General features: G+C 44.0%; 1 protein-coding gene across 4 annotated transcripts in view; it reads left to right on the top strand.

Moving 5' to 3' along the window:
* Positions 1-27,358, top strand: part of STAT6 (signal transducer and activator of transcription 6) — a 107,063-nt gene that overhangs the window by 49,601 nt on the left and 30,104 nt on the right. For 2 of the 4 annotated variants that reach the window (XR_014491715.1, XR_014491716.1), the window contains exons 1-6: positions 8,789-9,218; positions 10,077-10,207; positions 16,984-17,125; positions 19,088-19,171; positions 19,581-19,719; positions 24,777-24,838. Coding sequence is in view for 2 of the 4 variants with exons in the window: in XM_083356195.1 (XP_083212321.1) it covers positions 9,039-9,218; positions 10,077-10,207; positions 16,984-17,125; positions 19,088-19,171; positions 19,581-19,719; positions 24,777-24,838 (738 nt within the window). In the remaining 2 variants the exon portion in view is untranslated. Of the gene's footprint in view, positions 1-8,788; positions 9,219-10,076; positions 10,208-16,983; positions 17,126-19,087; positions 19,172-19,580; positions 19,720-24,776; positions 24,839-27,358 lie in introns of those variants that run through there. The other 2 variants (XM_083356195.1, XM_083356196.1) reach the window with 2 other exon arrangements.

The raw sequence follows: 27,358 nt of genomic DNA, 5'->3' as shown, positions 1-27,358 counted from the left end.
TAGTTTTCTGCCAACTCACGATGGGTGGAAAAAGAGCATTTCCCTTCTTTAAAACGCCCCAAAGATAAAAACAAATTGGCTGCAGTTCAGTGCTTGACATTGAGTGATTTAGTTTCGCATGCTAAGCCATAATCTAAATTTGCTTAGCATGTATGTTGTTGAACTCAGCTGTTTGGTTTGAAAGTTAGTAGCGTGGTACTTAAACCCTAACCATAAATCTAATAAGATAAACAGATTGGACAGGAGATGTTCAGTGACTCTGGGCCATTCACAAGAAGACAACAAACAAAAACAGATTTACGCTCAGTCTTATTAAAGCCTAGCAGTTTCCCCTCCCACATTAAAACTCAGTGGTCCCAGTGAGATCAGATAGTTGCCCACAATTACAATATGAGCCAAAGGTTTACTGAAGAAAAAATGATTTTCAGAGTCATTCAGAACGCAGTTGAAACTACGGATGCCTCTGGGGCAGCATTGGTGGGAATTACTACAAAAAAGCTCTAACTTCAAGCCCAGACGCCTTTCACTTTACACAGGATGAAATGGTTAGCAGAGTAGACTGGCAGAATCATTCTCTTTTTCTTTTTGTAATATATTTTATTGATTTTTTTAACAAAATATAAATCACTCAATAATTGGTAAACGGTGTGTTGTCTGAGTTATATTTGTAAAACAATCCTTAACAATTAATTTCTATAATCTATATTCCATAAATTAGTTTTAGTTGATTTCCTCTTTCCCCAAAATATCCTTTTTTGCAAACATTGAGTTAATACAATTCTTATTGTTTTGATAAATAACAACTGAGTATATATTTTCCCCAATATTCCTAAATATAATAATCTATTTTTTCCATATAAGCATTTTTACATTTCTTAAGAAACAGATAAAACAATGCAAAGGGAGAAGAAGAAAAAAGAACGAAAAAAAGAAGAGCAAGAGCAGAGAAACATAAGAAATAACATACTACTTAAAATATACATCCCTCCTAGGTTAATATATATTTATTTCCTCAATTTCTTATTTTTTAACCATAGTTAAGAATATATTTAATCTTTAATCTTTAGTTTAGTTTAGTTTTTAGTTTAGTTTTATTAAATTTTTATACCGCCCTTCTCCCGAAGGACTCAGGGCGGTGAACAGGGCATATAATAAAAATACAAAAATACAAAAGTTAAAATAGAATTAAATTAATGCCCAAAATAAAACAATAAAATATACAAATATTTAAAACCCTAAATTAACTCCCCATCAGGCCAGGCCAGCTTGTTCGAATAGGTGGGTCTTTAACCCGCGCCGGAAGGAGCGGAGATCCGGTGCCATCCGAAGCTCAACCGGCAGTTGATTCCACAGAGCCGGGGCGCCCACAGAGAAGGCCCTCCCCCTGGGGGCCACCAGCCGGCATTCTCTGACCGGAGGCACCCTGAGGAGGCCCTCTCTGTGGGAACGCACAGGGCGGAGGGGAGTTGACGCCGGCAGCAGGTGGTCCCCGAGGTATTCCGGACCCATGCCATGTAAGGACTTAAAAACCATCACTAAGACCTTGAACCTCACCCGGAAGACAACTGGTAACCAATGCAGCTCGCGGAGCAAAGGTGTAACATGGGAGTACCAGGAAACTCCCAAGACAACTCTCGCGGCCGCATTCTGTACCAGTTGGAGCCTCCGAGTGGTCTTCAAGGGAAGCCCCATGTAGAGAGCATTGCAGTAGTCAAGACGAGAGGTCACGAGCGCATGAGTGACCGTACACAAGGCCTCCCGGTCTAGATAGGGCCGCAACTGACGCACCAGGCGAACCTGAGCGAAAGCCCCCCTAGTCACGGCTACTATATGATCTTCTAAGGTAAGCCGCGAATCTAGGAGGACTCCCAAGTTGCGCGCCCTATCCACGGGGGGTAAAGACTCACCCCCCATAAAAAGAGATGGAACATGCTTTAAACATGCTTAGCAAGGTTCTAGATAAGATGGCTTAATGATAGGATTCAGGGTAAAGTATAGAATCTTGGAAACTGTGATAAAACAACTTTAGTCCCTCATTTATTATTTAGTTCATAAGAATCTCCTCAAACCACATTGATCTCTTTTTCCCAGCTATTGCCTGCCTGCATTGAGTAGAATTTAATGAGATAAGCTGCTTACAAACCCTTATTTTATGTCTTGCTGGTTTATGCAATCCTTCCTCCTGCTGTTTTTCCAGACTTCTCCCAATCCACCACATTCTCCTACAGCAGGGGTGTTAAACTCAACTTCATTGAGGGCCGCATCAGGATAGCAGTTGCCCTCAGGGGGCCGGGTGGGTATGGTCAGGGTGGGCGTGGCCTACTGGGTGGGCGTGGCTAGATTGCGTACGGCCTACTGGGTGGGCGTGGCCAGCTGTACATCGTTCGCATCAAGGGTGCCTATGGGGGCCTGGGCAGGAGTGGGACAGATCTGAGGGTCTCTGGCAGAAGGAGGGTCTCTGGGCCAGGGCCAAGGCAGTGGGGGCCGTTCCCTCACTGTTTCCAGGATGGCTTTGCGGGCCACATGAAACCACTTCGCGGGCCGCATCCGGCCCCCGGGCCTTGTGTTTGACATGTCTGTCCTACAGTATTTGGAAGTTTGGAGGCAAGACAAAAGTTGTCAACCACACCTGGATTGAGTGGTGTTCCCCCCCCCAATGGAAGACTCACAACTATCTTCTTCAAAACAGGTGGCAAGCAGCGAAGAGCGACATGTTTCTAACACTGAGAAGGCACAATACATTTTTTTACAGGGAATACATTTTAGAGGGAACTCTTGCCTACCCCTTATGGGTTTTGTTGTTGTAAATTGGAAAAGGTTTTGTTGAGCTCGGATAATTGGAAATCATTTTGTTGAGCTTAGATAATTGTTATTTGGATTGCTGGTGAGCCTTATGACTTGGTTTTAACTGTTGTGGGCCACGTAGAGTCATCATTAGGAGATAGGCAGCTATATAAATATTTTTAAAGCTGCCTATGAGTCCTTTGAACTATGGTGCTGGAGAAGACTCCTGCGAGTCCCTTGGACTGCAAGGCGATCAAACCAGTCAGTCCTAGAGGAGATCAACCCTGACTGCTCTTTAGAAGGCCAGATCCTGAAGCTAAAACTCAAATACTTTGGCCACCTAATGAGAAGGAAGGACTGCAAGGCGATCAAACCGGTCAGTCCTAGAGGAGATCAACCCTGACTGCTCTTTAGAAGGCCAGATCCTGAAGCTAAAACTCAAATACTTTGGCCACCTAATGAGAAGGAAGGACTCACTGGAGAAGAGCCTAATGCTGGGAAAGATTGAGGGCAAGAGAAGAAGGGGACGACAGAGAATGAGGTGGCTGGATGGAGTCCCTGAAGTAGTAGGCGTGAGCCTAAATGGACTCCAGAAGATGGTAGAGGACAGGAAGGCCTGGAGGAACATTGTCCATGGTGTCACGATGGGTCGGACACGACTTCGCAACTAACAACAACATAAATATTTTAGATAAAGAAACAGTGATGGCAACCTCTTGGCATCATAGCTACTCCTGAACCTGAAAGCCAGGAGGAGAGATTTGTAGTAGACTACATTACCCTAATCGTTGACCACTTGGTTCTCAATATATCATACAGCAGGTCTTTGAGAAGAAAGCAGCAGAAATACAGTAACACGACACTGCAGGATGAAGGGAGTGTAAGAGAAAAAATTGCTAAAAAGTGGAGGACCTACAAGAATTTTTTTCTTCCCCCCAAAGAAAGAGAGCACTAAATGATACGATTCTGAGGTTCTTTCCATTTCTTGATAAAAGAATATTGAGAATTTTTGTGACAGAAATGAGAATGTTGAATGTAAAAGTTTGAAGAGCCGGTCTACCAAATATATTTGAGGATTAATTTCATCCAACATCGCCCTTTCCTGTGTTGAAGGGGAGGAGGGGTAGGGATTCTTTCTTTGGCCTTTGATAACAGGTGGTTTCTATAAACTTAAAAAAAAAGAACCCCACACTTTCACAAACTTGATGAATGAATGAACCTTTATTGTCAAAGTACAACCATGTATACATTGAGATTGGCTGAGCCTCCCTTCGTGCTCCCCCCCCACCACAGCTCACAGTGACAACAAACCCACCATCTTGTTACACCATGTGAGCTAACTGCACAACTCACCGGCCTCGCAAGTCTATCATACATAGAGTTATTTCCCATTCAGGAGCCTGACAGCCCATGGATAGAAGCTGTTCTTCAGCCTGTTGGTACGGCTGACTATACACCTGTATCTCCTACCCAATGGTAGGAGAGTAAAGAGGTACCAACCAGGGTGTGAGTCGTCCCTGAGAATTTTCCTCACTCTTCCAAGGCAACGGGTCTTGGCGATGTCATCCAGTGGTTTCAGGGGACAGCCCACGATGTTTTCTGCTGTGCAAACAAACTTATGATCCTGGCCAAGAATAAAAGAGATGAAAAACCAAAAATAGCAGTAGCAATCGTAAGCTTACTAATTGCAGAATGGAAATTGTTAGTTTTCACATTCTAAACTAGAGAAGACCTCCTCGGACGAGAAGACAGTCTACTCAAAAGAAATCCAAGCATTATAGACCAGGAAAGTGCTCTTAACCAGATAATTGTAAACTTTGGTCCGGAGTTCGGACTCAATATACATTCTGTTAGAAAGAATTTGCTTAAGATGGATTTTTAAATTCATATTTTTTAAAAAAAACACCAATGATTTTTCGTTGCCCATGGCAACTAGTTGATAATGTGAAATATATATTTTAAAATACCAGTTTATTTTGGGGGGTGTATTCTATTTTCCCCCTTTTTCTTTGTTATGTTTTTCCGTGTGTGTGTGTGTGTGTGTGTGTGTGTGTGAGAGAGAGAGAGAGAGAGAGGGAGAGAGAGGGAGAGAGAGAGAAAAAAAAATCCACAGGAGGAATTTATGTTTGTAGAGAAAAATGTTGGCAAAGGGGCAGTAGGGATTTTTTTTATCCTGCCTTTATTATTTTTATAAATTTAATTTAATTAATTTAATTTAATTTATTGAGATTTCTATACCGCCCTTCTCCCTAAGGGACTCAGGGCGGTTCACAGGGCATATATAAATAACATTACAAAAATTAAAAGAAAATTAAACCAATGCCCAATTAAAATACAAGAATGATAAAATAATAAAAACCTATAAAAAACCCATATACCCCCATCAGGCCAGACCCGCTAATTCAAATAAATGGGTCTTCAACCCGCGGCGGAAGGATCGGAGATCTGATGCCGTCCGGAGCTCAACCGGCAGTTGGTTCCATAATGCCGGAGCACCCACAGAGAAGGCCCTCCCCCTGGGGGCCACCAGTCGACATTCCTTGACCGAAGGCACCCTGAGGAGGCCCTCTCTGTGGGCACGCACAGGGCGGAGGGGAGTTGACACCGGCAGCAGGTGGTCCTCGAGGTATCGCGGACCCATGCCATGTAAGGACTTAAAGATCATAACCAAGACCTTGAACCTTACCCGGAAGACAACTGGTAACCAATGCAGCTCACGGAGCAAAGGTGTAACATGGGAGTACCGGGAAACTCCCTAGACAACTCTCGCGGCTGCATTCTGTACCAGTTGGAGCCTCCGAGTAGTCTTCAAGGGAAGCCTCATGTAGAGAGCATTACAGTAGTCTAGGCGAGAGGTCACGAGCGCATGAGTGACCGTACACAAGGCCTCCCGGTCCAGATAGGGCTGCAACTGGCGCACCAGGCGAACCTGGGCAAAAGCCCCCCTAGTCACGGCCACTATATGATCATCCAGAGTGAGTCGTGAATCTAGGAGGACTCCCAAGTTGCGAGCCCTATCCACAGGGGATAAAAGCTCACCCCCCATAGAAAGCGATGGAACATCCCGGGTGTCCTGGGATGCCGGAATGTACAGCCACTCAGTCTTGTCAGGGTTGAGTTGAAGTCTCTTCCTCCCCATCCAGACCTGAACCGCCTCCAGGCAACGGGACATCACACCGAGGGCATCACTGGGGTGGTTTGGGATCGAAATAAAAAGTTGGGTATCATCGGCATATTGATGATACCCAACTCCAAAACCACGAATGATCTCACCCAGCGGTTTCATGTAGATGTTGAACAGGAGAGGCGAGAGGACCGATCCCTGAGGAACTCCACAAGCGAGAGTCCTAGGGGTCGACCTCTGCCCCCCTGCCAACACCGACTGCGAGCGTCCCAGGAGATAGGAGGAGAACCACTGAAAAACTGTGCCTCCCACTCCCAATCCCCTGAGACGCTGCAGCAGGATACCATGGTCGATGGTATCGAAAGCCGCCGAGAGGTCTAATAGGACTAGGACAGAGGAATATCCCCTATCCCGAGCCCTCCAGAGATCATTCACCAGAGCGACCAATGCCATCTCCGTGCTGTGCCCAGGCCTGAAACCCGATTGGTAAGGGTCCAGATAATCCGCTTCATCCAGGACCAGAGGGAGCTGATGCGCCACCACACTCTCAACAACCTTCACAAGAAAGCGAAGGTTGGAGACTGGACGAAAGTTGTTCAATACAGCTGGGTCCAAGGCAGGCTTCTTGAGGAGAGGTCTCACCACCGCCTCCTTCAAGACGGTGGGGAAATAACCCTCACTCAAAGAAGCAGATATAACCGCCTGGAGCCAGCCTCGTGTCCTCTCCCTAGCTGCATAAACCAGCCAAGAAGGGCACAGATCCAATAAACATGTGGTGGAACTCAGCTTCCCCATAATCCTGTCCACTTCATCAGGGGTCACAGAATCAAACTCCTCCCAGATAACATTGACAGGACCGCCCGTGTCCTGATCGCCAGACTCTGCCCAGCTGGAGTCCAAACCGGTCCGAATCCGAGCGATTTTATCCAACAGATGTTGACTAAATTCCTCGGCACGACCCTGCAAGGGATCCTCCCTCACCTCCTGATTAAGAAGGGAGCGAGTCACCCTAAACAAGGCGGCCGGGCGATTATCTGCGTACGCGATGAGGGTAGAGAAGTAATTACACCTCGCCACCCTCATCGCTGCGAGATAAGACCTAATGTAGGTTCTTAACCGCAACCGGTCGGATTCAGATCGGCTGGACCTCCAGCAGCTCTCTAGGCCCCGTTTCCGACGCTTCATCTCCCGGAGCTCCGCGGAGAACCATGGAGCTCGCTGGGATCTGCACCGGGTCAGGGGCCGCAAGGGTACAACCCGGTCAAGTGCCTCAGTGGCTGCCCTTTCCCAGGCTTCCACTAAGGCATCCGCCGAGTTGTGAGCAATGGAGGCAGGTGGGGACCCCAGCACCGCTTGTAATCTATCAGGATCCATTAGGCGTCTGGGGCGGTACCATCTAATTGGCTCCGTACCCCCACGGCGGGGGGTGGCAAAATGGAAGACCAGCTGCAGGAGGTGATGATCGGTCCATGACAGGGGCATAATAAATGGAAAGCCCCCACCAAGATCATCCAACCACCGTCCAGATAAAAAAATCAGGTCAAGGGTGTGGCCTCCCTCATGAGTAGGTTCAGAAATTACCTGCGTCAGGTCCATGGCTGTCATGGAAGCCATGAACTCCCGAGCTAGCTCAGATGAGCCTCCCAGGGATGGTAGATTGAAGTCTCCCAAAACTATGAGTTTGGGGAACTCAACCACCAACCCCGAGAGGATATCGAGCAGCTCGGGCAGGGCTGCCGCTGCGCGACTAGGCGAAATGTACACCAGCAGCAAGCCCAACTGCGCCCGAGAACCAAATCTCACAAAGAGAGACTCACACCCGACTATCTGAGGAACGGTGGTCTCCCGCGGACATAAGGTCTCCCTAATGATCACCGCCACACCCCCACCCCTACCTTGAGCTCGTGGCTGGTGTAGCACCCGGAAGCCTGGTGGGCAAAGGTCAACCAAAGGGACCCCACCCTCTGGGCCCAACCAAGTCTCCGTGATGCAAGCCAGGTCCGCATGCTCACCCTCAACTAAATCCCTAACAAGGGGAGCTTTGTTAACCACGGACCTGGCATTCAGGTACACCAGCCGGAGCTCAGGAGGCTGCACATCCTCGCTCCCGGAACCTCGGGGAAGAAGCAGAGGGTCGGAGCGCCTCACCGCTTGCAGATAGCGGAGACGGCCCTCCCGGTAACGATACGGCCCCCTGTCTATCCGCCTGCTGCCATTCCCCGTCGTGGGAATTGGTAATCCCACGACCCGCTCATGAGCCCCGGAGACAACGACACCCTGTTCTCCCCCCGCGCGGTCAGACCCAAGTCTGACCTGAGCTATGGTTGATTGGCCACCCCCCATAGCCAGACAACCCCCATCTCCCACCCCTCTCCCCAACCCCATAAAAAATTTTGATAAAAAAGTAATCAGGGGCCTCCTATTAAATTTGTGTTGACGGCCCCTGCCCCTGCCCAGCCATCTCTCAGGGTCCCAAGACTCGGGCCCTTCATCGAGGTTAGGAGGATTTAAAGAGGCGGGTCGCACCCAGGCGAGGGGGGCACCCCTGAGGGCGAGCAAGTCCGTGCTAGTGTATTGTCGCATGTTGGTCCAGCAAGTCCAGGATAGGCAGTCCCAAAGGTGGTCATGTCCATAGGAGGGTCGAAGGCCGGAAAAGGAAATATCTGGATCCACACCCAACTGCACTGCCACTCAGTTGGCTCCTCCTCAGCCTCCTTGTTAGTGCTACTCTCTTCTGTCCATTGTAATTCAACTGCACTGCCACTCAATTACTTGTCAGATTAAAAAATAAATGGAGAAGGGATGTGGGTTTGCTTTACAGCAAAGAGATGACTTCACATGTTTTGAAAGATTCTTTGCAAAAAAAGAAGTTCATATCTTTTGGAGATATGGTAAGAGCTAGAATTTTTCTGGGATAGTGTTGAGAATGTAAACTGACAATTGAAACTTAGGACTGACTATGGGAAATGTCAAATGAGTTGTCAATTAAATCACGAAAACAGTGGGAAGAAAAAAGCTCCAAATTAAACCCATGAGGGGTATGAAGTGGGACAGTGATTATTAATTGTCGGAAGCAATAGTCTGTTATTTATTTGCTTGTTAAATTTGTCACCTGTCTCTCAGTGATTCCATGCAGCTCACAAGTAAATCCATTTTTAAACATACAATAAGAAGCAAAACTAAAAGAACAAGAGATGGCAAAGATGAGACAACCCAGACTGGAACAAAAAAGAAAAAAAAACTCAGGCAATCTAAGAGAGCCTTCACGCACCCTTGCCAAAGGCCTGAAAGAAGATCCAGATCTTATACAGTAATAGAGTTTCACTTCTGCTCTTGGCTTCATTCTGTTAGGGATGAAGAAATGGGAGTTTCAGCCAAACTGTAGCCTATTGACTGCACAATACCTGCTCCGTATCAAACTTAGCTAGATTGTTCTACTGCTTTCTTTCTCTCCTGAATGAGACTGGTTAACTTCTGACACTTAAGACAGGGGTCCCCAAGCTGTGGTCCGCGGCCCACTATCGGGCCGTGGCTTGCTGGCTAGTGGGCCATGAAACAGGCTGACCAGGGCGAAAACAGGATGCCGCACTGCGAAAACGGGGTGGTGCTAGTGCCTGCATGGGAAAAATGCGAGTGTCACGCAGGCGCTAGCACTGCCCCATTTGCTTTGTGCGCCCATGCGCATGCATCAAATGCTTTCCCCTCCCTTTCTCTCCGGTCCACCAACTGAGCAAGGTCAGAGACCTCTGTCTTAAGGTTTCTGAAAAGGTTTGAACACACACCATAAAACAAGATATATCCACGATAAAATTAGCACTGGTGTAAGAAAATTCAATGAGATATAATGGCAGGGAATTAAATTCATGAATTCCAACCTAATTGGGTGGCATTAGATAGAGACTTCCTATGAACAATCATAGACAAACTGTTCTGAACCCGCTACTCCACTGATTCATAGAGCATGCTTTAAATTATAGGAATTATAGTCTAATACATCTAGAGAGGCAGGAAAAATTGTATTTCATTTTTTGCATTGGGGATTAGCTTTGGACTAGAATTAGTGGAAAAGGCCCCTCAAGCAGGAACTGAAACATTAGTCAATACTGTATGTTGTAACATCTTCTGCACGATGGATTGCAATAATGAACGTTGGTTTTTACCATTTTAGATGACCAATACCAACACGTCCCTGTGGAGCTATGTCTCCACCATGTCTCCGGAGCGGTTCAACGGCTTATATGAAGAATTTCCTCATACTCTACGTTGTCTCCTAGGGGAGTGGCTGGAAACTGAACCATGGTAAGTCAACTAAAAAGGTAATGAATGGTAGACTTAATCATCTTTTGACAATGTCTCACTTTTATCCCATGTTCCTAATGCACAGGTGGATATAGCTTTTTCTATTTCCATCTGATTATTTTATTGACAGATCATACATTTGTAATAGTTCCTCCATCAATATTTGTTGTTGTTGTTAGCTGCGAAGTCGTGTCCGACCCATCGCGACCCTATGGACAACATTCCTCCAGGCCTTCCTGTCCTCTACCATCTTCTGGAGTCCATTTAAGCTCACGCCTACTGCTTCAGTGACTCCATCCAGCCACCTCATTCTCTGTCGTCCCCTTCTTCTATTGCCCTCGATCTTTCCCAGCATTAGGCTTTTCTCCAGTGAGTCTTTCCTTCTCATTAGGTGGCCAAAGTATTTGAGTTTTAGCTTCAGGATCTGGCCTTCTAAAGAGCAGTCGGGATTGATCTCCTCTAGGACTGACCGGTTTGATCGCTTTGCAGTCCAAGGGACTCGCAGGAGTCTTCTCCAGCACCATAGTTCAAAGGCCTCAATTCTTTGGCGCTCAGCCTTTCTTATGGTCCAACTTTCACTGCCATACATTGCAACTGGGAAGACCATAGCCTTGACTATACGCACTTTTGTTGACAGGGTGATGTCTCTGCTTTTTAGTGTGCTGTCTAGATTTGCCATGGCTTTCCTCCCCAGGAGCAAGCGTCTTTTAATTTCTTGGCTACAGTCCCCATCTGCAGTGATCTTGGAGCCCAGGAAAATAAAATCTGTCACTACCTCCATTTCTTCCCCATCTAATTGCCAGGAATTGAGAGGGCCGGATGCCATGATCTTGGTTTTCTTAATGTTAAGTTTCAACCCAAGTTTTGCACTCTCCTTCTTCACCCGCAACAAGAGGCTCTTTAGTTCTTCTTCACTTTCTGCCATTAGAGTGGTATCATCTGCGTATCTTAGGTTGTTGATATTTCTTCCGGCAATCTTAATTCCAACTTTTGATTCATCTAGCCCTGCTTTTCTCATGATGTGCTCTGCATATAAGTTAAATAGGCAGGGCGACAGTATACAGCCTTGCCGGACTCCTTTCCCAATTTTGAACCAATCAGTGGTTCCATGTCCAGTTCTCACTGTTGCTTCTTGACCCGCATATAGGTTTCTCAAGAGACAAATAAGATGGTCTGGTACTCCCATCTCTTTAAGAACTTGCCACAGTTTGTTATGATCCACACAATCAAAGGCTTTAGCATAGTCAATGAAGCAGAAGTAGATGTTTTTCTGGAATTCCCTAGCTTTCTCCATGATCCAGCGTATGTTGGCAATTTGATCTCTAGTTCCTCTGCCTCTTCGAAATCCTGCCTGTACTTCTGGTAGTTCTCGATCCACATACTGCTGAAGTCTAGCTTGTAGGATTTTAAGCATGACTTTACTAGCATGAGAAATGAGTGCAATGGTGCGATAGTTTGAACATTCTTTGGCACTGCCTTTCTTTGGAATTGGAATGTAAACTGATCTTTTCCAATCCTGTGGCCACTGTTGAGTTTTCCAAATTTGCTGGCAAATTGAGTGTAGCACTTTTACTGCATTGTCTTTTAAGATTTTGAATAGCTCAGCTGGAATACTGTCACCTCCACTAGCTTTGTTGTTGCTCAGCTTTTCTAAGGCCCACTTCACTTCACATTCTAGGATGTTTGGCTCGAGGTCAGTGACCACCTCATTGTGATTATCTGGGACGTTAAGCTCATTCTTGTATAGTTCTTCTGTGTAATTTTGCCACCTCTTCTTAATCTCTTCTGCCTCTGTTAGGTCCCTGCCATTTTGGTCCCTTATCATGCCCATTTTTGCATTAAACGTTCCCTTCATCTCTCCAATTTTCTTGAAAAGATCTCTGGTCCTCCCTATTCTATTGTTTTCTTCTATTTCTTTGCACTGTTCATTTAAGAAGGCATTCTTATCTCTTCTAGCTATTCTCTGGAATTCTGCATTCAATTGGGCATATCTATGTTTTTCTCCCTTGCCTTTCGCTTCCCTCCTTTCCTCAGCTATTTGCAAAGCTTCCTCAGACAGCCATTTTGCTTTCTTGCATTTCTTTTTCTTTGGGATGGTTTTGGTTGCTACCTGTTGTACAATGTCGCGAACCTCTGTCCATAGTTCTTCAGGCACTCTGTCTATCAGATCTAATTCCTTAAATCTATTTGTCACCTCTACTGTATATTCAACAGGGATATGATTCAATTCATACCTGAGTGGCCTAGTGCTTTTCCCTACTTTCTTCAGTTTAAGCCTAAACTTTGCAAGGAGAAGCTCATGGTCTGAGCCACAGTCAGCTCCTGGTCTTGTTTTTACTGACTGTATAGAGCTTCTCCATCTTTGGCTGCAGAGCATATAGTCAATCTGATTTCTGTGTTGACCGTCTGGTGATGTCCATGTGTAGAGCCGTCTCTTGGGTTGTTGGAAAAGAGTGTTTGCTATGACCATCGTATTCTCTTGACAAAATTCTATCAGCCTGTGCCCTGCTTCATTTTGTACTCCAAGGCCAAACTTGCCTGTTATTCCAGTTATCTTTTGGCTTCCTACTTTAGCATTCCAATCCCCCATGATGATAAGGACATCATTTTTGGGTGTTAGTTCTATAAGGTGCTGTAGGGCTTCATAGAACCGGTCAATTTCTTCCTCTTCAGCACTGGTGGTTGGGGCATAGACTTGGACTACTGTGATATTGAATGGTTTGCCTTGGATTCGAACTGAGATCATTCTGTCATTTTGAGGATTGTATCCCAGTATTGCTTTTCCTACTCTTTTATTGACTATGAAGGCTACTCCATTTCTTCTGAGGGATTCTTGCCCGCAGTAGTATACCTGATGGTCATCTGAATTAAATTCACCCATTCCTGTCCATTTTAGTTCGCTGATACCTAAGATGTCGATGTTCAGTCTTGTCATCTCTTGTTTGACCACGTCCAACTTTCCTTGATTCATGGATCTTACATTCCAGGTTCCTATGGAGAAAAAATCTTTACAGCATCGGACTTTCCTTTCACCACCAGACACATCCACAGCTGAGCGTCCTTTCGGCTTTGGCCCAGTCGCTTCATTCTTTCTGGCGCTACTAGTACTAGCCCTCTGCTCTTCCCCAGTAGCATATTGGACGCCTTCCGACCTGAGGGGCTCATCTTCCAGCGTCATATCGTTTTGCCTTTTGGTACTGTCCATAGGGTTTTCATGGCAAAGATACTGGAGTGGTTTGCCATTTCCTTCTCCAGTGGATCACGTTTTGTCAGAACTCTCTGCTATGATCTGTCCGTCTTGGGTGGCCCTGCACGGCATAGCTCATAGCTTCATTGAATTACGCAAGCCCCTTCGCCACGACAAGGCAGTAATCCATGAAGGGGTCCATCAATATATTGTACTGTTATTATCATTTCTAGATCATCAATACATTTCAGACTTTGACTCAGAAATCATCTTGGCCAGTCTCTTTTAGAAATCCATGAGTAATATAATAAGATGGGAAATGCGTCTTCAGATCCTTCCAAGAAGGTTAGCAGTGCTAAGTGAGGTTTAAGAGTGTTACTCTTTTCTTGGTCACAGCTTGTGTGATAGATTAGGTTGGGAAGAGTCACCTTGTGAATGGAGTCTATCTGTTAACAAAATGTTGCAAACTAAGTTTTCACTCAAATCTAAACTTCAAGTGTCTTTTATTACCTCTCTCTTTTTCTAACTTGAGTTATAACCAGTCGTGGGATTCAGCCAGTTCGCACCAGTTCAGCAGAATCAGTAGCTAATTTTGTTGCCCAGGCCCAGAATGGACCTCCGGAAGTGGCATCCACAGAGAGAACTGGTTGCTTACATATTTGACTCCCACTACTGTTTATAACTGTGGTGGCGAACCTATGGCACGGGTGCCACAGGTGACACGCAGAGTGTTCTCTGTGGGCACGCATGCTGTCTCCCCAGTCTTGGGCCTTCAGCTGGGTTTTGTAAAACCTTTTCACTTTAGGCCTCCGCCACCATGTACAAAAAAAAAAAGATTCAATTAATCAATTTCAACTTCTCTTGGGGAAAAAAAAGTTCTCGCAAAGTTGGAATTGATTGATTGAACTTTTTAGTCCCACCCAGTCTGCAGCTACCATTGCAGCCACGCCCACCCAAAGGGCCACGCCCACCCGGCACCCGATGATACGTAAGTGGGTTTTGGATTGCAGTTTGGGCACTCAGTCTCTAAAAGGTTCGCCATCACTGGTTGATAACATTTACTTGAGTCACATTATCATTAGTCTCTTATTTCTCATTTTTTTTTCATTTTATGTAGAGTTTATATCTTAGCTTTGATCTAGTCTCTATCTTGTATTTTTCTATAATGTCTGGGATATAGAGCATGTCTCAGCCTGGATCCAGACTCACGTGCACTTAGATTTTCAGTTAGGGCTGGGCTTGGGGTTTGCAGGCAGGTAGAAGTAATTGCCATCGTTACCCGGGGGCTTTTTTGATAACCGTCCAAGCTTCAGCGTATCATTGTCAGTATTCGGAGCTGTGGTCCTCCTTCCTGGATACGCAGTGCACTGGGCTCACCTCAGTTGAGTTTGTTTGGCTCCTCCTCAGCCTCCTTGTTAGTGCTACTCTCTTCTGTCCATTGTAATTCAAATTGGACTTGTTGCTTGTTGCCCTTTCCATTTGCTCCTCTAGTTTCTGTGTTGTTACTCTGTCCACCTATGCTCTGGATAGTTAGTGATGCCTCTGCTTTCTACTGCTGCCTGTCACCATCATTAAATTTCTTCTCTCTGCTGCTATTTTTTAGTCCTTAAAAGGACTGTGGAGTTGTGTGTGAAGCCAGGAGATCTTCGCGGATGTCTGGCTACCAGTCCGTCTGTTACTCATTTAGCACCACCCTGGAGGCACGTGTGGCTTAAGGTTTGCCACGGACGCGAGTAACTTTGCCCCCCCCCGACACATATGGGTGACATACAATAGAATGACACCACTGACACCACTGGATGACATCGCCAGGGCTCCTTGCCTTGGAAGAGTGAGGAAGATTCTCAGGGATGACTCACACCCTGGACGGTATCTCTTTACTCTCCTACCATCCGGTAGGAGATATAGGAATATAGCCAGCCGTACCAACAGGCTGAAAAATAGCTTTTATCTGTGGGCTGTTAGGCTTTTAAATGGGACATAATCTTATGCAGAATTGACTTGGGAGGCCGGTGTGTGGGTGTAGTTGGTTCACATGGTGTGGTGGGATGGAGGGTTTGTTGTCACTGTGTGTTGGGGGGAGAGAGCAGGGGAGGGGAAGCTCAGCTAATCTCAATGTACACATGTTGTACTTTTGACAATAAAGGTTTATTATTATTATTATTATTAATTAGAACGACTCATGGGGTGTGTGCCGATTCTCTGTATAAATGGGGAAAGACACCTTCAGCACAATGTGATTGCGGGGCTCCCCGACAGACTATCCAACATATAGTGAGGGAATCCACTAACAGAAGATACCCAGGAGATTTTAAGGACTTCCTCTGCGTAACAACGGCAGCTACTGACTGGATCTCCAAACTGGACATTATGCCGCTTGGGTGTGTGTGTGTGAAAGCCCTAACAAGCAGGCATATACATAGAATGAAGGCTACTGCTAAGCTTGTAAGCCGCCCTGAGTCTTCGGAGAAGGGCGGGATATAAACGGAATTTAAAAAAAAACAAAACTCTGAAATGTTATTTCTGTTTTCCTCTTAGATTTTATAATTGCTTCTTTTTTTTAAAAAAAATTGTTTTAACTGTTCTAACTTGTAACTATGAAATGATTTTTAATTCTGTGTGTGACCAGCCGTACGCTAAATAAATAAATTCTCTCTGCTGGCACTGCTCCGCCCAACATATTCAGGACTTCAACGTCAACTTCCAGCTTCTTTTCCTGTCTTCCTCGTATTCCTTAGTTCTGCTTCTTTCCTCCAGACATCTTCCCTTGCTTCAGTGGCCCTCTTTTTCAAGGACCAGCTTCTTTATTCTGGCAGAGTGGGAGTCATTATAGATTTATTGATTGATTGATTGATTGATTGATTGATTGATTGATTGATTGATTGATTTTATTATATTTATATACCGCCCTTTCCCGAAGGACTCAGGGCGGTTTACAGGGTGATTAAAACAAAAAATACAAAAGTTAAAAACAGATTTAAAAAAATTATATCCGTCCCTGAACAAATAAAACCCCAGTTAAAATTAAAATTAAGATTAAAATTCTCAGCCTGGGCCAGAGAGCTCGAAGTGCCAGGTCTTCAGGTCCCGGCGGAACGAACGGAGGTCGGGGGCAGTCCTCAGCTCCGCGGGCAGCTGGTTCCAAAGGGCAGGCACATCCACTGAGGAGGCCCTATCCCTGGGTGTTGTCCGCCGGCAGTCTCTTACCGGCAGTACCCTGAGAAGACCCTTCCTGTGGGAGTGCACTGGACAAAGGGAGCTTATTTATTTTATTTTTATTTATTTTATTTTATTTTAATTCCATTTATATCCCGCCCTTCTCTGAAGACTCAGGGCGGCTTACAAAGCTGATGCCGGCAGCAGGTGTTTCCTTCAGATAACCCGGACCCAAGCCATTTAGGGTAGAAGGAAGGTAGAAGGGACTTTTTGCTTGCTATGCATCCCATCTTTTTCCAGTTTGAACCAGTTGAGTTTAGGAACTTTGAAGAGGGAGATGGCTTTGGTGCAGGCGTAGTAGCCTGGATCTCTACACTTCTTTATTTTTACCTTTCTGTCCCATTTCTCTGCCTGCTCCCAATGTTCTTCCCAGGGAATTCATCAACAGATCGGACTCGTTTTGTACTCTTCTGGCCGGAAGGCTGCTGTCTGCCATGGTGGAGAAGATACGAGACCTCGCCAACAAAAACTGCAATTCCGCTGCTCAGATTCTTCAGCTTGTTGCTAACATTGAGGTACGGAAGACTGCAGTGTGAACGTGGCACGTCGCTGAAAGGATCCTCTTCGGTCCTACCACAATGTCCATATTTGTTTGTGTGTCATGCATTGTAATGCCAAGAGACCTGTGGTTTAAACTTCCACGTTCTTTTCTAGACAGCAGATGGAACAGAGTTCCTGTGAGATGGTCTCATGAGGTCGATGGATCGTTAAGGTGCTTCCAAGTAAAAGGCATCACGCAGAGATGCAATCATATGAAGCTTTATTTAACGATAGATTAGAGAGAAAGAATTACTTGGCATGAAGGCATCCATGCCTGCATGTGAGAGAGAACAAAAGAACAGAAGTAGACTAGAGGAGAGCAGAACTAGAACAAAGAGCAGAACTAGAACAAAGAGCAGCCCCTAACCATAAAACTCTCTCTCCAATGGGGCTGCAGGGGCCTGGGACCCCTGACTCATCAGTGGAAGCAAAGAAGCCTCTTTGCTCCCATCTGATGACCTTTTTGGGGAACTGCCATGGCTGGCACAAAAACATCTAACAGTTCCTTCTTCTGTTCTCTTCTTTTTCAAATGGTAGAAAAGGGGCACTGGGCTTTAACTTAACGAAACTAAACATTTCAGGCAGCATTCCCTAGAGATTAAGAAAAGGGATGCCCTTATCTGGGAAATGATCACAAAGATTCCTGTCTCGGAGCCGAGTTGAGTTGTTTCATCACATTAGGATGGGGTGCCCGGATTATTTAATTTGCCAGAAAAAGGTGGGAATGGGCATGTTTTAATCTGCAGCCCCGCCAGGGAACCACAGCCAAGCATAACATGCAGGCTGCATCTTGAGAATTGAACATCAGAGGTCTCACTCAACCAGTGCTCAGAAATTGGCCTGTAATTGGGTGCATCCGGCTATGCTTTGAGTTTTGCATCCAAACACAGATCTCCTTTCCCCCCAACCCCCCCCCCCCAAAAAAAAACCTCAGGAAAAAAGAAAGTAAATTGCAAGCCTCCTGTTGGTTTGCCCTAGAGATGTATCTCAGATTGATGGTTCTGAATTAACATCTTTTCATGCAGCCGTGCCAGTTGCCATGACTCCACAGATAATTTTGATTCATTCCTGCTTCTGCAGTGGTATTTGCTTTTGCAGACATGAGTTTCCTGTTTGTACAGAATCTTGAAATTGCACCAGAAGGAAGCCAGGACCGCATGCAAAAATTACCCAACGATGCTGTTTGATTGCTTGAAGTCTCCTTGAGCTTCAAGAATGGAATCTACCTTAGTTCTAGTAATGTTCAGTGACTAGCTTGGCTTAGTCTTCCTTCAGCAATCTTTTTGTTTTAAGAAAGAGAACCCCCTAGGTTTTACTGCTCAGGTAAATTACAGAGTCTCAAGGCCTCCATTAAAGTTGCAATGCAAGAAACGTGGATATGTAAACATGGTATGCGTATGAGATTGTGTCCTGAAATAACACAGTGGGTTGTACCAGAATGCCTGGAGGGTTCCAGTTCTGAATGTTTCACAACAACTCAAAATCTGGAACCTTACTCAAGAGTAACAATTCGTGATACATCTGTTATTTTTTAGAAACACGTCAAATTTACATTAATCTAAAGATGGTCCTGTCTGCACAATTTGTTTGTGATCTAGAGATTCACTTGGGAGGTATATATAGATGGGTGTTTCACTTCCCAGAATCTGAGAGAGAAATTTGTAACTTACATGGTTTAATTTGTTCTTAACTCTTTTTAATTTATGCTTTTTATGTAGGTGTTTATATTGTTTTATTATGTTGTTGTAAATTGCCTAGAGTCACTTAGGCGAGATGGGTGATGTAGAAATTTACTAAATAAATACATAAATAAATAAATATAATTAGCTTGTGCAGCAATTCTAGGTGAACTTGTTATGGGAAGAATAGTGGATTGTCCGAGAAGTAGACAGAAGGATGACAAGTATTAACAGTTGGCATCTTCCTAATAATTATAGAGCAGATATCGGAAAGATCCACTGCAACTGGCAAATGTTATAAAAAGGATCTTGGAAGCAGAACAAACAGCAGTTCAGCAGCAGGTAAGAGATTTTCCACATCTGTTTCCTGAGACCTAAACAGTTGCTTGGACTCTTAAATCCCATCTGTTAGATAATAGTTAAAAATAGAGGCAGTGCAGCTATTATCTTTTGCTAAGGAGCCCCACAACTTCCATTCTAGACCTTGGCATCCCCAGGTTGCCTGCGCCTTCCGTGATATGAGCTCCATCAAATATTACTTCTCTTTACTTGTATTTGTGAAATCAGCACAAGAAATGCAAACTATACGAAAAAGGTGCTGCTTGGGTTCTTTCTTCCAGTCTCTTGACGGCTGACCTGGGACATTCGGGTCTCTGGCCTAACGTGTCCTTCCAAACTTTATCACCAGAAAGAGTTCTGTCCTAAGAGGAACGTAGCAGGGAGAATCATGTCTCATTTCTCCATCTTGCAGCATCAACACGTTCCCCTTGTAATCGAACGTCAGCGAGAAGAACTGATGTTTCGATTCAGCCTACAGAAGCTGCAGTACAGACTTCAGGAGATTCAAGCTCTCCGGGAAAGCTTCCAGCAGATGAAGGGCAACGCCAGAGGTGAGGACACACACAAAGTGCATTTGAGAAGTCTGGGCACTGAAAATGAAGTGAAAATACTGCACAAAAAGAATAGTCCCTCCCAGCTTTGCTTGCTTGGTGCACGTACAACAAGGAATTTTGACAGCAGAACGGCCCATATTCGATCCTAGCCTTATTATTATTATTATTATTATTATTATTATTATTATTATTATTATTATTATTATTATTATTATTATTTATTATTATTATTATTATTATTATTATTATTATTATTATTTATTAATATTAAACAATAAATAAAGAAATAAAGGACAATTTAAGCCAATAAAAACCAAATTTAAAAAACCATGATCAGTCCAGGCCCGCTTGTTGGAACAACCATGTCTTCAGGTCGCGGCGGAAAGATCGAAGGTCAGGAGCCGTCCGCAGCTCTGGAGGCAGTTCATTCCAGAGGGTTGGCACGCCCACAGAGAAGGCTCTCCCCCTGGGGGTCGCCAGCCGGCATTGCCTGGCCGATGGCACCCTGAGGAAGCCGACTGTGGGAGCAAACCGGGTGATAGGAGGTTGACATTGGCAGCAGGTGGTCTCGCAAGTACCCCGGGCCTAAGCCATGTAGGGCTTTAAAGGTAATTACCAGCACCTTGAATCGCACCCGGAGGGCAACCGGAAGCCAATGCAGCTCACGCAGGAGCGGTGTAACTTGGGAGTACCGAGATACTCCCATAAGCACCCGCGCGGCCACATTTTGCACCAGTTGAAGCCTCCAGGTGCACCTCAAGGGCAGCCCCATGTAAAGAGCTATAGATGGACACCCTAGATATGAACCACTTTAGTGGATCAAACTCTTGTAGTATTTCACTGGTACACCACAGATATTGAAAAGTCTTATATACAGTCTTAAAATTATTACATCGTCATACAGGACAGGGGGCAAACTATCATTATTAACAAGCAATTTGAGTTTTCAGACTCGATCTAGTCAAGAAAATGTCAGTGTAAGCTGCATAACTGTCTCAAAGCTGCTTTTTCAAAAGGCAGCTAGACTTTATTTTTTCCTTGAAGACGTTTCAACCAATGAAGCTTCTTGGATGATACATGAAACGTCTTCAAGGAAAAACAAAGAAAAATCCTTTTGAAAAAGCACCTTTGAGACAAACGTGACCTGGATGATTGAGAATCTCCATAGGCAGTGATAAGTTGTATACATTTATACTTGTGCAACAGATAGTGTACTTAAGCAATCACACTTAAGACCTGTGGCCATGTAAATCATTTAAATCAATAAACTTTCCCCTTTAAGAGAAATAGTTTTTAAAATGGAAAGGTATTCTTTCTCACATATGTAAGTATGTTTATGTTGTTTATGTTTATTACATTTATATCCTGCCCTTCTCCGAAGACTCAGGGCGGCTTACAAGCTTAGCAGTAGCCTTCATTCTATGTATATGCCTGCTTATTAGGGCTTTCACACACACACCCCAAGCGGCATTATTACAAAGTCAACTTAATTGCCCCCAACAATCTGGGTCCTCATTTTACCTACCTCGGAAGGATGGAAGGCTGAGTCAACCTTGAGCCTGGTGGGATGCAAACCTGCACTAATTGCAGGCAGCTGGTGTTACTTAAGGAGGCATTAGCCCACTGCTCCACCAAGGCTCAAGTATGCCCATACCTTTTTTTAAATAGAAGATTGACTATACAAATGACATTTTAGAAGCAAATATGGGGAAAATCAGCGAAGTTGGGAAGGAGAGATGTGCTGCTGCAGAATTTTTTTGCCTGGATTTTTATATGGATTTTATCTTTTTTTTTACTTGAAAACCATCCAGAGTCACTTTGATAGTGAGATGGGTGGTATATATACATTTGATTAAAAAATGAATAAATTGCCATATCCTCTACCTCTTCAATCAGTGAGTAGAAGAAAACATATAACTGAGAAAATTCATACACGACAAATCTATGTCCTGGCTTCAAAAGAAACACTACAGGTATCCACCGAGTAGTTACTAGTAATGGTGACATCCCTTCTGCATGGGGAAGGCAGGTTGATGGGAATTTGTCTCTAGGATCTCTCCCTGCAACATCACCTGACATTGTGAGATCTGATTTGTTATTGGTTGTGCCTGAGGCTGAGATTTTCAATGCCTAATTCACATTTGAAGAACTGTACCAGAACACTGCAGCTTGATGAGAAGGGAAGAGGCATCACATATAACATGGTAGCCCTCACATGACTCCTAGTTGTGTAATCTTCTGGAAGAAGAGTCAAAGATTTGGTCAAAAGACTTTGGCAAGCAAGAAAAGAAGTTGGAAGACAGAACAACGGAAGTTACAGCCACATCCTGGCAGCATCAGTGTTGTCTCTTTGCTTACTGCAGGGGACATGAAATTAGGAAAGGGGTGACCTGCCTTTGAGTCCTGCCTGTGCTCCCTAATCTTCATCCAGAGTGATGCCATTTGAGCTACTCTGGACCTCTCATGTTATTTCCATGTTTCAGTAGAGCACAGGGCTCTTCGCTACCTTGCATTTACGTCACAGCTAAGTTTAAAATTCTGGTACTTTCCAGGATCTGTTTTTTCTCATCTCTTCCCGCAGTTGTTTGTTTTTTATGCTCTTGTAAACATGGTGAAAAGGGGTTTAAAGACCTTTTTATTGGATTAGTGTGTATGTATAGTCTGGTTATTCCACCCTGTGTTTATTTAGCTGTCAGCCTTATTAACATCTGCTTCAAATTATAAATGTAAATACACTTCGTCCTAAGCCAGTTATTTGAGTGATTTTTTTTTCATTTTTTCATTTCTTATCAAGCCTTGGTAAATAATGATATACTTATTATTAAGAAGGTTTTCTCCAGGTTTGTCCAGGGACAAATAAATGAAGCATTTCCCTACATATTTAACAACAGTAGATAAGACGCATCCGTGTATTAGCACATATCTGATCCATTTTGTTGTCAACATTTGAAAGGCGATCAGCCCATATAGAGATGGGGACATGAAGGGCCAAATGGAACATGCCTGAACACATGCATAGAATCTGCCAGGAACACATTATACCAAGCAAGCCTTTTCCCAGGGTTGCATGTTGGCTTCAGGCAACAGCTGTACAAATCCAGGAAAAGATGCAGCTATTTTAAAGGGTTGTGTGTCTAAATTACATTTTGTCATTTGATCTGGATCACTGCGTAGACTTAAAAGGTAATATTAAAATTGGTCTTATTGTTTTAATTGATCACTGTGAGAAGAAAAATCTTCATCAGGCTCCAGTCCAAGCTGGGAATAATCAAAATGGAGACTGCTTTAGAAAGAAGGTTGCAGTTTATTAAAGAGGTGGTTGGGTGGGTGGGTTTTTATACCTTCTTGAGCTTTTGTTTGGAGTTGTTCCTGTGGCATGAACTTTGACCTGGGTCTGAGTGTGCCTTTCTGGTATTCTGATGGTGGTGGGTTAATCCTATTATTTCCCAAAGCTCATATCCTGCTTCCCTGGCGCTGTGGCTGATGAGTGTTGGATTTTTTTTGGTGTGAGGGATTGTTGATTCTAGGGCAGGGGTCGGCAACCTGAAAAAGGAAAAGAGCCACTGGGAACCGGTTCCATCACACATAAAAAAAGGTGGGAGCTGCATGCATGCGTCCATGCACGCGCATGCGCAAAACGTGCACGTTTTTTTCTTGCGCATGCGTGGATGCGCGCGGTTGCCATTTTTTTAATGTGTGATGGAACCGGTTCCCGGTTGCGCGACGGCGACGGCCCGTTTGCAGAGCTACCGCCTTTAGCAGCCTGCAAACGTGCCGTGACAGCTTTCCCAAAGAGCGGCACCGCTGCCCGTCCGCGCGGAGGTGCGTGCTCACCTCCCCAAAGGTTTGGGGAGGTGCGTGCGCACCTACGGTCGTTCAGAGAGGTGCATGCGCACCTCTCGGAATGGGCAGCGCCGCCGCTTGTTGGGAAAGCTGCCACAGCCCGTCTGCAGAGCTGCCGCTTTCGGCAGCCTGCAAATGTGCCGCGGCAGCTTAATCAAAGAGCGGCGGCGCTGCCCGTTCGCGCAGAGGTGCGCGCGCACCTCTCCAAAGGCTTGGGGAGGTGCGCGCACACCTCTCCAAACGGGCGGTGCCACTCTCCATTTGGAGAGGTGCGCGCGCACCACTGCCCGTTCGAAGAGGTGCGCGCACACTGGGCGGCTGGGAGCCGCAGGAGACGGCTCAAAGAGCCGCGGGTTGCCGACCCGTGTTCTAGGGGATCTTTATCTTTCTAATCCCAGGCTCCTGGCTCCAATCCTTCTGACAAGATTATCACATCTGTATTTCTGCAGACCTGGTTTCTGTTTGGGGTAGAGAGACTTGGCGGGGTACAGGGTTTCTGCCTTTAAGATCCTTTGGGGAAATATAATCTGCCTTTTAATGTTCTCAAAAATATTTCTTTCTTTGGGGGGAGGGCTGACTTTCCACATCACTTTAAAACATCAATTGGGATAAAAATGTGTACAGGTAGTCTTCATTTAGTGACCACAGTTGGAACAGGCAACTTAGTTGTTAAGACACTGGTTGCTAAATGAAACCACAATTGTGCTTATGGAAATTTTATTGAAGTTTATCTGAATAGATAACAAATATATAGAGAAATGAAGGTAATAAAGAGAATCAGTTTGGCTTAGTGGTTGAATAATTAAATAAAACAATCGCTAAACAAAGACTACCTGTATTTCTTTGTCATTTGTGATTTCTATACTACATGCTCAAACTTCTGTAAAATACTGTATGTCTTCAGTCCAAATTTCTGTCATGGTCTTTCTTTTTAAATTTTCCCTGAAATAAACTTTTGTTTTTAACATAGCTACAGTATGTTTAAAGCCTTAGAAACCCATTCAAAAATATATTTTAGACATATAATTTTCAAGGGTTTTTATTATTGTTATTGCCTTGAATATTGTTTTTCTAATTATTACTATAAGTGGGGAATTTTGTACCCAACTTTCAATAAATGAAAGAGAAAATGTTGGCCTAAAATGTATGCAATAATTAGCTTCTATGTGAAAACCTCCTACAGTTCTTAACCCTGCATTTGTGATCCTCAGCTCCACTGTCACAAAACTCACTGGATTGTCCTTTTCCAATACAAGACAACCTGCCAGCAAGTGTAAGTCACCAACATTACAAAGAATTTATTATGGAGTCTTGAGTTTATTTGCTGTTTTCATTTTTTAAAATTACTTTTTCTGCCCTCTTTTTTTTCTCCCATCTAAACTCACTTTCCATATTTAGTTCTAAACAGCCTAAAAAAAATTTAAACTACTTAAGGGACCATTCTATTTAAAATGGCTAAAAACAGAAGCTGCCTAATAAGATAAAAAATAAGAATAGTAATTGTCATTAAAAACTCAAGCAAACTGGTTAGATTTTTATCTTAGGCTTACTCTTCAAACTCAAATGACTTAAAAATATGCTCCAATACGGGGATCTATCGAAGAAAAGGCCCTCAGTGAGGTTGGAATGAATTTTTGTGGGGTTGTAGTCTTAATTTGCAATAAAATATTTATTAGAAGTTGTTGGCGTGCCCATAAAAGAAGAGAGTTTCAGGAAAGCTATATTTCATCAAACATTTACTGGAATGGTATGTCTATTGTTCCTCTTTTGGAAGAATTCATCTATAATTTCTTATGTTAGGTTAGGGGAATTTGAGAAAATCTTCTGCTAATGAGAAGCATGTCCTCAAGTTTTTTTCTATTTGTCCTTTGAAAAACTAGCCAGGAATTGAGATTCTATATGTACAGGTAGTCCTCGGCCTAACCGTCATTGAGACTGGAATTACGGTCGTAAATTGAGCCAATTGCTAAGTGGGTTGCCATGCGGCCATGCCTGATTGTACAAACTTTTTTTGCAGCAGTTGTTAAGCAAATATGGCAGTGGTAAAGAGCGCTGCAATCATTAAACCCATTGTCTGCAATGGGCTTTTTTTTTTGCTGGAAACCGGAAGTAAATGTCGATTTGACATATTGTAATAATACGAACATGGGACACTGCAAACAGCTGTAAATGAGGGCTGATTGCCAAATGCTCAAAATGCAGTCATGTGACTGCGAGGGGTGGGGGAGGCTCTTGGAACTTTGAAACCAACTAATAAGTAACCAACTTATAACAAATAAACAACAAATAAATAATAAATTGGTTAATAATTGAGCAACAAAGACGGTTAGAGGACTGGAGGCTAAAACATATAAGGAACGGCTGCTGGAATTGGGTATGTCTAGTTTAATGGACTGGGGTGACATGATAGCAGTGTTCAAATAACTCAGGGGCCGCCACAAAGAAGAGCCAAGCTATTCTCCAAAGCACCTGAAAGCAGGACAAGAAGCAGCATATGGAAACTAACCAAGGAGAGAAGCAACCTAGAACTAAGGAGAAACTTCCTGACAGTTAGAGCAATTAACCAGTGGAACAACCTGCCTCCAGAAGCAGTGAATGCTCCAAGTTTTTAAGAAGAGACTTAAAAGAGACTTCAGCCATTTGTCTGAAATGGTATAGGGTTTCCTGCCTGGGCAGGGGGTTGGACTAGATGACCTCCAAGGTCCCTTCCAACTATTATTATTATTATTATTATTATTATTATTATTATTATTATTATTATTATTAACCTTTTCTGGGGTCCATTGTAAGTTTAAACTAAGCAACTAGTCAAAAGTCAAGGATTACCCATATGCAATATTCTACCGTCCTTGTTAACAATAACTGGTCCAATACAGGTAGCCCTTAAGGTATGACCACAATTGAACCCAAAATTTATGTTGCTAAGTGAGACAATTCTTAGGTGGGTTTTGCCCCGTTTTACGATTTTTCTTGTCACGGTTAAGTGAATCACTGCAGGTGTTAAGTTAGTAACACGGTTGCTAAGTGAATCTGGCTTCCCTATTGACTTTGCTCGTCAGAAGGTCGCAAAAGGGGATCACATGACCCCCCTGGACACCGCAATGGTCATAAATCTGAGTCAGTTCCCAAGCATCTGAATCTTGATCTTGTGACCATGGGGGATGCTGCAACAGTCGTATGAAAAATGATCACAAGCCACTTTTTTCAGTGCCATTGTAACTTCGAACAGTCGCTAAATGAACTGTCGTAAGCCGAGGACTACCTGTATGCTCCAAGTTGCATGTTTAGAAAAGTGTACTAACAGTGAAACAAACTACTTCCTTTGCATTCTTTATTTGCATTCGGCTTGGTTTCCTTTATTTCTAGGCGGTCCTATTTGCTTAGAACTAATAGCAATAATGACTGCCTTAAAAAGTGTAATAAAACAATTAAAGGAAGAACTAATCAACAGTAGCCAAGACTAAAAACAGGCTTCCCAAGATGATATCACAAAGAAAGAAACTTTCTTTGAATAAGTAAAGCTTAGTCTAAATCAACACAGGTTAAAAGGCCTTTTAGGGAATGTTGCTTGGTGTAAAAAGATGACAAAATTGGCCGCCTCTGGATTGTTCAGTAACAGGAAGTACTATTGAAAAGTTCTCTGTCTTCTTCTCTAGGATGGTATTTGAAATGGCATCCAAAGCAAGTTCCTTTGTTGTAGATAAATGGTCTTTTTGCAGCTTCTTTGAATTCTAAATTGCTTAAGGAGCATTAATAAGGATACGACTCTCATCAGATTAGAGAAGATTCCACT

Source organism: Vipera ursinii (assembly GCF_947247035.1).
Source record: "Vipera ursinii genome assembly, chromosome: 2".
In the NCBI taxonomy this organism is placed as follows: Eukaryota; Metazoa; Chordata; class Lepidosauria; order Squamata; family Viperidae; genus Vipera; species Vipera ursinii.
The sequence above is the reverse complement of the archived record's forward strand: the minus strand, read 5'-3'. Positions and strand labels throughout refer to the sequence as shown.